This window comes from Pocillopora damicornis, chromosome 2, assembly GCF_964200805.1.
Source record: "Pocillopora damicornis chromosome 2, jaPocDami1.2, whole genome shotgun sequence".
In the NCBI taxonomy this organism is placed as follows: Eukaryota; Metazoa; Cnidaria; class Anthozoa; order Scleractinia; family Pocilloporidae; genus Pocillopora; species Pocillopora damicornis.
In genome coordinates this window covers 17,461,176-17,472,325 of record NC_142671.1, presented here as the reverse complement: position 1 = coordinate 17,472,325, position 11,150 = coordinate 17,461,176, and the positions used below count along the sequence as shown (strand labels likewise).

The window sequence follows — 11,150 nt, the reverse complement described above, 5'->3', positions numbered from 1 at the left end:
CTGAGCCACAGAAGGTTATGCAACTACAAGGAATTATATTTAGAAAGCTAAAAAAGACAAAAGTACTTCAACTTTTGCAAGATGGCATTTTATTACTAGAAATACTGTGAATAAATAGTAGAAAAGGATCCGATGCATTTTATTTGTAAAAAATAACTAACTGTCCACTTGATCAGATTGTCCAAGCTGAAATTGTTCGAGGCCATGTGAGCTGTGCCAAAGAAGAGATCGAACGACAATGATGTAAGACTTTATGAACACCTAACCCTTTGACTCCCAGAAGTGACTAAGAAGTAACTTCTCTCCATAATATCCATACATTGTAAAGCAGACAGGTAATGAGAATACTCAAACCCATCATGTAAAAGTTATCTTGATCTAACACCAAATTTTCATTACTAATTTACGAGGCAAATGTGCAGCAGTTAGAGGGGAGGATTACCAATCAGATCTCAGGAGTTTGAGGGTTAAATGTTCAGTTGAAAGGGGCCTTTTACTTCAATTGGTATGGACATTTAATTGGGTTAAACCAAGCTAATGCAGGGTCAATACTGGTCAAAGTAATCGCACTCTTTTAGAAACGCGTTTATGTCGTCTCGTCTTGTCCCCTTCCCTCCCCCACTAGGTCTCTTGACTGCCCAGCATCACACTTGTCAGTATTCTCGTCACCTGGTAAAAACAGGCGAGAAGGCCATAATTGTCACTTCAAGTAACCAATTGCTCATCGACTCGCACTACTAAAGCAACCTGGAGGATTACATCCATTTTAAATGGAAACGGTTATTTGTAGAGGTAAGTATACTTAATATCAACAAGATATCTGCACTATGGCTTTAAAAACAAGAGAAAAACTTTAAAATAGTAAAAATGTCATATCGTAAAAATTTGGCTAACTCACTAAAAGTACATAATTTGTTCATATATAACCTAATGTAGTACAGTCACTTATACTAAGAAAATCTTTCAGTTTTCACATGTTAGATTTAAAATAGAATAAAATACAAAGTTAATAAAGTGAATATTGTTTGGAGAATCAGACAACCAAGAAGAACAATTAATTTTTGACCACATCAACTATTGAGAGCTTGGCAGCCACGATTCTCATAGACAATAGTAATGTATCGATCAAATACAAGACACTCCGTTCACATTACATCATAAAAAGACTGAAATTGGGCGAAAAAGATAGTTATTACAAAACAAGTTTGTAAAAAATTGAAAATGGCTGAGAAAATAAAACGCTTTCACTGAGGGCGGATGTCACCTTTTATCAGTGAATGACCTTAAAGTGAGACTTTCGGGTTAATAAATCACTAATTAAACATCCTTAGTAGAAAAATTACAAAAAAAAACCAGTCCTTTAGGTTTTCCTTTCAGAAGCCAACGTGCTTCTAAGTTTTACGTCTTCAATGATGTGAACGGAGCTTAAGCCGGCGACACACCTAGCGATTTTATACGCCTATCGCGGCGATCAAATTCGTCGCCACCGGCGCATTAAATCGCTTTATGTAAACTTCATACTATCTAGAATTCCTTCAGTATAAATTTCAAACCCTAACAACATTCTACACAATGTAAAATGGAACGATAGCGCTGAATGTTCGTTTAAGTTTCAATTAGAAATATTTTTTAGTAACTATGATCCACATACACAACCAATTACAATTACCAAAACAATATCACCTACCGTTACATATCATATGTCAACAACATTACGTTGTTCACTTATGCCTTTAATATCCACCAATAAACCCACTCTTTAGTGTACATAGCTCAAATATACATTAAAAAAAGAACGGTTGAATTGTTTCTGATCGTCAGGGAAAAAACACATTGCTAAAACGCATTGTGCTAACAAAAAGTTTACCGTCGATACCCGACACTAAAAGTGGCGGACGTACTCAGCAGGAAGGAGAAACTGGGCCCGTTGCTTGCCCTTTTATGTTTTTAAAATTGAAAACCGAGATATTTGGTTTGTCAAAAATATATTCTAAAGCATCTCGCTAAGCGCCCACTGAGGAAGAGTCTGGATTCTTCAATAACACTGAGAGTAAAATATCGGTGCTTCACTTCATTCTCAATACTCGCCGCTGGCCACAGAATAGTGGGCACACAGGCAATGCTTAGCATAACGCACCAACGGTACATTAAACCTTCGACAATGCCACATCTTATACAGTACCTAAAGCATTTTTTTTTTGGCCTGAGAAGAAGGGTTTCGAAGGTAAACTTGACTGACCACGAGGCCACGAATTAAGAATTTGGTAACAATCGCCCATTAATCAAGCAGTTATACAAGTGTCTTGCCGAATTCCCTAATTGCCTGGAAAATCTCCGAAGAACAAAAAAATTTTTAAGGCTTAGATTAATTCTTTAATTATTACAACAAGAATGCTGGCTCCCAATTTCTTACCAAAGAATTAATGAGAGGTGAAGTCCTCGGTCAACTATGAGCAAAAAGACTAAGGGCTGAAATAGCGCAAATCAGTGAGTAATCTCTATAACTACACCTATAACATTTACAGTTGTACCAATGCATTGGTTACTAATATGGACTTCTCGCTCAAAATTTAAGAATGCAAATGATAATACACACTACACTTTTTTCATTGGACCACAAAACTGTTACCAAATTTTGACGACTGCAACAGTTTCATCCTCGAATGACGGACACACGAAACACTAGCTCAAAAGAGGTGATAAACACAGAATGCATTTGAAAAAGAATCTGGTGACGGTTTTTAAAATGAGTCACATTTAAAAAAAATTAATAAAGGGAGTAAGTTTCTAAAGAAACTGTGGTGCTGCGTCGATGGGAGAGTATAACAGGGTAATTTAGTGTTATCAACTGAGTTGATAACGTAAATTGGTCACCGTAAAGAGTTAAAAGGCTCATGTTTCAAGCGTTAGCCCTTTGTCAGAGCGATTGGAGGAGTTGTGGGTTTATAAACAGAAAATGGAGCTACGCTACCGGTAGGAAGCCGTTTTTCCATTCCCACCAATAGCATAGCTCCATTTTCTGCAAATAAACCCAAACACAACCCAGAACTCCTCAAATCGTTCTGACGAAGGGCTAACGCTCGAAACTTCAGTCTTTTAACTCTTTACGGTGGCCAATTTACGTAACCAATTCAGTTGATAACACTAAATTGCATCTAAACAAACCTGCTTACTTGCCATCTACGTGACGGATTTACCTTTTAACAGCGCAAAGTTGTAAATAGTAACTGCGTTTATTTTCAAGCTGCTATTTTCCAATGTTTCTGTTTGATGTGGGATCTTCAAAAACAGTTACTGTCTTTACTTTGCCGTGATGGCGCTTTTTAACCTCTTAACACACGATTCCAGAGTGCTACTTCTGTCTCTATGCGAACTGATGTGAAGATCCAGATCCATTTGTTCAGCAAAACGTCTCTGGCACACCCAGCACCTAAATGGTAACATTTCGTCATCGTCTACGATCATCGGTTCTTCTGCGCCACCCCGAGGACGTTCAAGGGTGTGATCGTTCTGATGAAGAATATAATGATCGTAAAGTTTTGAGAGTGTGGGGGATGTCACTTCACAATATGAACATTTATATCGTTTTTCCTTGGCGTGGCTTTTCATATGAACAGCAAGCGTTGACTGTGTTCTGTAGCAATTTTCACACTGCGTGCACTTAAATGGCCTTTGACCGGTGTGGATTCTCACGTGTCCAGCCAGTTCTGTGGTGGAGACAAAAGCTATTCCACACTGGCTACATTTGAAGGGTTTGTTAACAATCTTCATTAGCTTATCCATATCAAGATCGGGTTCGGCGCTGTTCAATTTTCCACTGTCTTCGGCGGAGGCCACTTTATCGTTGGTAATGGCAATCTGTGCCATCTTAAGCCCTTGTCCTAAATTCAATGTCTGGTCAGAAATACCGCCTTGCGCTGAAGGCTGTCCGTTACTTAGAGCCACTTGTTCTTTATGAGCCCCTGAACCAGGCAACGCAGCAGTGTGGTTCGTGCCATTACGAAGGAGGGAACTGTGAAGTTTTTCATGAATAGCAAGTTCAGACGAGGTACCAAAAGCCATCACACAAAGGTGGCACTTGTGGGGCAGGTCGATCAGATGGAATTTCTTATGAGTTGTCAGGTCAGCCATTCGTTTGAAAGACATTTCACATTTAGAGCAAGAAAAAGGTCTGTCACCAATATGACTCCTTCTATGGACGCCAAGTTCAGATGCAGTCTTGAACTGCTTGGTACAATGGGTGCACTTATATGGTTTCTCACCAGTGTGGGTCCTGCAGTGAACAACCAGCTCTGATGTGGTCTTGAAGCACTTTTCGCAACTAGTGCACTTGAAGGGCTTTTCTCCAGTGTGTATTCTTTGATGTACCACAAGTTCGGACTTCCTACCGTAAGATTTGTTACACTGGACACACTTGTATGGTCTTTCCCCCGTGTGAATCACCCAATGCTGGAAGAGCTTGGACTTGAAGGCAAAAGACTTATCACACTGCGAACATTTGTAAAGTTTTTTACCTCCGTGAGTGTCGGTGTGAGCTGTCAATTCCGCTGAGGTCCTAAACGACATTGAACATGATGAACAATCGAAAGGCTTTGAAACAGAGTGAATTTTTGAGTGGGTTTCAAGGTGTTGTTTCGTTTTGAACGACTTATCACAAACTGTGCACTTAATGGGCTCGACGACAGAATGATTTTTCTCGTGTTTTTCTTGTTCAGACGGGGTCTTGAAGCTTCTTTCGCACTGGCTGCATTTGTAGGGTCTCTCTTTGCAGTTGTTTCGCTCATGGATGGTGAGATCGGCCTGCCGAAAAAAGCCCCTGTCGCACTTAGGACATCGAAAGGGCCTCTGACCCGAGGTAACCTTGTTGTGCAAACCAAGCTCCGACGCTGTTCTGAAAGACTTGTCACAGTGGAGACATTTATACGGCCTTTCACCAGTGTGAAACCTATCGTGAACAACAAGCTCTGATTTGGTTTTGAACGCCTTCTCGCATTTTAAACAACGAAAAGGTCTTTCCCCAGTATGAACCCGCTGATGAACCACAAGTTCTGATTCCCTCTTATAGGTCTTGTCGCAATTGGGACACTTGTACGGTCTTTCCCCACTATGGGTTATCTCGTGAAGAAGTAGTTTGGACCTGTACAAGAAAGCCTTGTCACAATGCGCACATTGGTAGTAATGTACTTTACCAGAACCTTTTTTGCTCGGCTGTCCTGAGGGCGAGGCATTATGCATTTGTGGAGGTTGACTTCGACTGGTGCAACCGCTAGCTGAGGGCTCAGAGGATCGGTCCATATATGGAATTCACTTCAATGGTCACAATCCCTAGAAAGAAAAGTGGTGAAGAGTGTCAGAGTAGCTCAAAATTAATTTGACAAGAAAACATCAAGTTAATAATTTCTTACAAACAACATCTGTAGATGAGGATAAAATGTTATAAAGGAGGGATTTAAAGTCAGTTTTAACCCTTTAAACCCAGAGAGTGACTAGCATCAAATTTCTCCCTACTATATCACCCCTGAATCCCACGTTTAGGTCATGAGAATAAAGGAAATGATCACCAACGAAAGAAGCTTTTGATTGGTAAACAAATTCTCTTTATCAGCACCTTAAGAAATGTATAAAGAGCAGTATGGAGAATATGCATACTGACTTTAGGGTGTAAAGGGTTAAGGTTCTTTGGTTTTAGTTTGTACTATGCGTTCTGGCGTAGTATAAGGAGGCTACAACTAAACAATGCAAATAAACTAAAAATTGAAAACATTAGTAAGTTTAGCTACATGTACTAAAGTTAGCTGTGGCAATGGAAAAGACCATGCTTGCAGTCAAATACTACTCAAAGCTAACAGTGCATTGATCTCCATGAGTGCAAATACTCCCTACAATGACTAAGTGTAAAAAAAGGTCATCACTTGACCTGCATGATCTATCCAGCTGGCGCTCACTCATCCCAGTTTAGTAGTGAAAAGGAGTAAAGCCACTGTATGGGATGCCAATGCATCACAAGTTACCCCCCCCCCCTTCCAAAAAAAAAACATTTCATCAGGCTTTCCTGGCAGTTTGCCACTATCAACATTTATTCTTAAGTGGAGGGAGGCACTGAGAGTAAAGTGACTTGCCGAAAAAAAAAAACAACAACACAAAGAACCAAGCAGGTCCTGAACATGGACCTCCGCACTATGAGTGCAGTGCACCTATAATGTCTTCCACAATAACTGAAGGAGCCCTCATTATTTATACCGTTCAAAGGGCTGTTGCACCTTGAGGGTGGGTTGCCAATATGTGATCAAGCAGAAGGGAGGGACCTCATAAGAAATTTATGTAGGGATATCATTACCAACAATAAATGAAATGACAACTTGATACTGCAAAAGACTTATGAATTCAATTTATGAATGGTCCTGGGTAAAGCAGCTTTTATACATGTAAATGCCGTGTGCAGATATTTCATACTCAAAATCTGGTAGGAGATATCTGGTGTAAGCTGCATTGTGATGTTAATTACATGTACTTGTATCTAACCTGTGAAGGAAGAGGAGAGGACAATATTTTTGCCTCATGAAGGAGGGGATCAGGAGAAAAAATTAACATGGAATACTATTGCACCAACCTCATATCCCTCTAAATTATGATGCCAGAAAAAGGACAACATAACTTTAAATCACACACAGTAAGATCAATATTAGAATACAGGTACGTTGTGTTTTCAAACTTGCCGCTTTATTTGTCAGATGCCATCGAAAAAAGTGTAAAACCGCTTCCTTCCAAAAATTTTTCTTGCATCATCATAGACTGAAGCCTTGACAGTAATTTACAATCACTTCAAGACAGAATGATCATAGAGTGCAAAAGGTTTATTACCAGTCTTAAACCAAGTAACCCTGTGTACAAGCTTGTTAATAGTCTCATAGTAGATACTCAATATAATTAGGCATCAAGACCTAGAGAAAGAAATTCAAATATCCATTTATCTCAAACAAATACACTTTATGCATTGCACATGACTAGTTTTCCATTATTTTGCCTCTATATACTGGTTGGTTGCTAATACAATCAATTTTTCCTTGGCCATATATTTTGTGTTATTACTTTATTATTCTTTGCCGACCAGACCTGTAATTCAGTCATTTATACTGCAAGAGGTCTTAATAAACATATCCAATCATACATAACATGTATATTTTCCTTTCTCATCCTCCTCCATTTCCCAACAAGTTGGCTGCCAGATAAAACAAAGTGTATACACAGTCAACTATCAAGCTTCGAAAGAGCAATAATTTGAAAATAGTTGAAATAAAAAATTCTTAGTTACCAGGTTTGATTTTGGTTACATTTTTTTCATAACTGTTTTTACCCATTATTTCCAAGATGTATTTTGTGTCTTGGTAAACAGACTCAAAAAGTTTACTTTGTGAACACTTTACATCTTAACCCTTTCACTTCCAAGAGAGACCAACAGAGGATTTCTCCTCATGATATCAATAAATATTTAAGCAGAACTTTACTGAGAAGAAAAGTACTACCAAGGGGATATTGTATGATTCAATGTTAAATTCTCAGAAATAAAATCATACAAAGTGCATGGCAGATAGTTGGGAGAATTGATATAGTGATATCTTGGCTAGGCAAGGCAACAAAAGTGCTACTGTGCAGCATGAAAATTTTGTGAGTTTAGAATTTGAAAGATTTAGGATTGTTATTGACCCAAAATTTAAGTTCACATTGAACAAAACCCTGCATCACATAACACCAAAAACTTATTACCTCCAGTTTAACAACAACTTCACCCCATGTAAGTCATGAGCCACTTTTTTTCTCATCCACATTCCACTAAAATACCTCTCTGAATGTTGTCAAGGATCCTGTACACCTCTTAAAAAACTCATCATACAAACAAATCTAAAAATGAAAGGTTTTCTTTTTCATTTAAAATGTTCTTTCGCTCATACAAAAAATCCCAGCATTAATCTTGAGTCATCAAAAAACCATAAATAAATGTTTCTGCAGGTAACAAAAATCACTGATTCAAAGAGCATCACTATGGCAAAATTTGTTCTACTTTAGCATATATCCACCCCTGTTATCATCATCTATCATAAGTCAGGAGTGATGTGTATTTAAAATTGTACTGATAATTGACTCAGTGACATTCTAATTTTCAAAAATACTTTTAATCAAGAGTTATTAACTCATTAATAAAAGTTAAGCTTAAGAGCTGGTGAATAAAGAAACAGTGGAGTTAGGCAACAACAAGGAATGGGTAAGGAGTAATTACCTCCAATGCCACTGAACTAGTGTTTACCAAGAAGAATGGTGGAAAAGAAAAAAGCTTGATAAATACGCAGACCTCTCTCACAGGGCAGCAGACAAAAAATGAAAATACACCCTCAGAGTGGTAAATTGGTTAATGGGATTGTCTCGCAGATGAATAAAAAATCTCTAGTTCCACTCAAACCTGACTCTACTTAAGCATCAAAATATTGTCGTTATTTGCTCAGTACCACTAGTCGACCATATAGGACTAGCTAAAGAAACAGCTAGAAAGCAATGTAACTAATTAGGGTTTGCTGGAAAACATTATGAGCAAACTTTTCTAAGGAGAAAATAAATGAAAGTTATGACTAGGGGACCTTCAAAACTACAATAATTGATGCAAGGCTTCTCCAGGTGACTAACCTGTATGGTAAATTATCCAAAATTTTTATTAACCAAGAACTAACTTTATAGCAGAGCATGGTAAACATCTCGCACTCAGATTTCTAAATCATAAAATCAAGCACTCATATGTTTGAATCAAAGAAACTCTGGTTCAGAATTGAAATAAAAAGTTCTGTCTCAGTTAATAACTTTTTGTCAAGGGTCTCCACATCTCAGCCAGTATTGGATTTTCACAAAAGACTCACTCAGGGTGATATAAGTCACATGAACCCTACATTGTTCAACACCACAATAAACAATGTCACATGCATCCTGTCTGCCAGACACAGTATTAAATAGGAATTTACTTTGAATTTATTTCGAAAAATCATATATTTGTCATGAGCACACATCAGAGAAAAAATTTCAAACACTTAGGAGGATTTAAATCAAAGCATTGTCCCTGTTGCAGGCTCTAATGCCAGGCGTTTCAGAACTTGTTAATCAGGAAAACCACATAATGAGGGTATTTACCATGACAGACCTCACTGGCCAGACTGAATCACTAAGGAAGAAAACACTTCTGTTTGGCCCCCTCAATCGATGTTACAGAAATGTAACCACTCTTAGATGAAATTTTCAAACAAAATCAAAGAAAACTCTGATAAAAATGGATCAATCGATTTTCTGGCCAACAAATTACAACAGATCATAGGAGCCTTCTGTTATGTAATAAGCATTCTGCTCACTAGGAGACAATCAGGTCAAAACACCCATGTGGAGATTAATGAAGAGGGATGGGAAATTTTTCTGTTTATACCAAAATACAGAAAGTTACAAGTAGAAAAATGTTTGAAATGTAGGTTTTTTTCAGTAAAAAGTTTTCATCGTCTGACACTAATTTTTTTCAATACATTTGTATGCAGGAATAAAACTTATGCTTACATGCCTCATTTCAGCTTTGGTGAAATTATCAAGGGAAAGTAAATTCCTGAACTCTGATCATGGCTTGCTAAAAGAACTACAGCGAATCACTATACAGCATATTTATGTAGCCGTGAGTAAAAAGTAAATTTTAAAGCTTAGAAAACTATCAGAGATTGGTGAGAAACCCTCTAGGAATAATCCAACCCAAAAGCATCTTCACTCATCCAGTCAAGGCAAGATTACATCATCACAAACTAATTTGAACAGGTTGATTACATTTTGTGGAACAATGTGACCAAAATATACAATAGAAAATATCACGCGAAGTATTGAGGAACTGATGAAATTTTAATAAATGCGTGATTTGTGAACAAGACAAGCGGTAGTTATTCGAAGTGCGACACATGTAATAGCGAAGGTCACGTATGCGATGTGTTAAGTAATCATAAGCAATGCTAGACATTAAAACTATGCATGTGTACTTCATAACTACATCGATTATCTATAAACCAAATTTGGGTGCCTTGTTACCAAATGTAAAATTGCAAATCGCTGCAAGACAATGAGTTGCGCTACGGAGAGCGTAGCTTTGGCCAATCGATTCGTTTGCGCTACATGTAGCGATTTTACGTACTAGTCTCGCCTGGGAGTTTCCAAATACCGACACATTGGCGAACTCGACCAGGCAGAAAAAGCATATTTAAAAGAATGTGAGCGCGATCAATCGAAAAGCGTAAAGATATAACAATACTTCACTTACCTTTACAGCATTTTCTTGAACGGACGTCCGCGTTCAGCTTCCCTTGAATACTCTAAAGTCCTCTTTGAAGAAACTTGAGAAGAAATAACTCATCATCATTCGGCATTATGAGCTTGGAATCGAGGCTGGGACGCAGTTCGATGGTTTCTTCGCGGGGGAGGGGTGAGGAATAAGCTGCATGTGCGGGCAAATATAATTTTCCAAAACAGGAATTAGGTGTAATTTTTTGTTACAACAATAAAGAAAACTGTTCGTAGGAGCACCTTCTTCAATGACCAAATGACGAATTGATTAAAACCTATTTATGCAATGACGTACAGAGAAAAGCTGGTGGCACACAGAGGTCAAGTCTGGTCACGTTCAAAACACGATGAACGTTTAATTATTTCGGTCATGCTCACGTTTCAAATGTGAACACTGGCCACATGGGCTGCATTGAAGGTAAAGCGAAAAACTCGATGCACGACCGTGTCATTTCATCCGTGCTATTGGTATGAAGGTGTTTTGTATTTTTAAAGAGAAAATAATAAATAAACTGAAAATAAAAAATGAACAGTTTCAGCCTGCAATAGGACTTTAGGTAACACCCACGCGAGAGAGGAGACACGCGGGAACTTTCGAGCTGGTGTCTTCTTCTCGGTCACTTGCGCTATCTGCGTGAAATTTAATGATTTAGACCCGAATTAAGCAAAGATATGAAAATCAAATATTTAAGCCTGAAAAATGAAAACCAGATTGACGCATAATTTTGTATCATCAAGCAGGAGCATATGGAACACTAAAAGAGATTATTGCGAATAGCGCAAATATTTTGAAAGCTTCTTAA

At 38.1% G+C, this 11,150-nt stretch overlaps 1 protein-coding gene across 2 annotated transcripts; it reads right to left on the bottom strand.

Moving 5' to 3' along the window:
- Positions 1-66: 66 nt before the first annotated feature.
- LOC113668972 (uncharacterized) lies at positions 67-10,635 on the bottom strand. Of its 2 annotated transcripts, none has more exons than XM_027184961.2 (2): positions 10,325-10,635; positions 67-5,325 (listed from the first exon to the last, which is right to left on the bottom strand). In XM_027184961.2, exon 2 carries the CDS (start codon positions 5,293-5,295, stop codon positions 3,301-3,303), a length of 1,995 nt encoding a protein of 664 aa, XP_027040762.2. In that variant the 5' UTR covers positions 5,296-5,325; positions 10,325-10,635; the 3' UTR covers positions 67-3,300. The 2 variants fall into 2 exon arrangements, with proteins under 2 accessions (XP_027040762.2, XP_089054782.1); XM_089198656.1 differs by lacking the exon at positions 10,325-10,635 and adding an exon at positions 6,862-6,936.
- Positions 10,636-11,150: the final 515 nt, after the last annotated feature.

Bases quoted from the DNA above. Each gene is read 5' to 3' on its own strand.
- LOC113668972 (XM_027184961.2), bottom strand. From the start codon at position 5,295: ATGGACCGATCCTCTGAGCCCTCAGCTAGCGGTTGCACCAGTCGAAGT.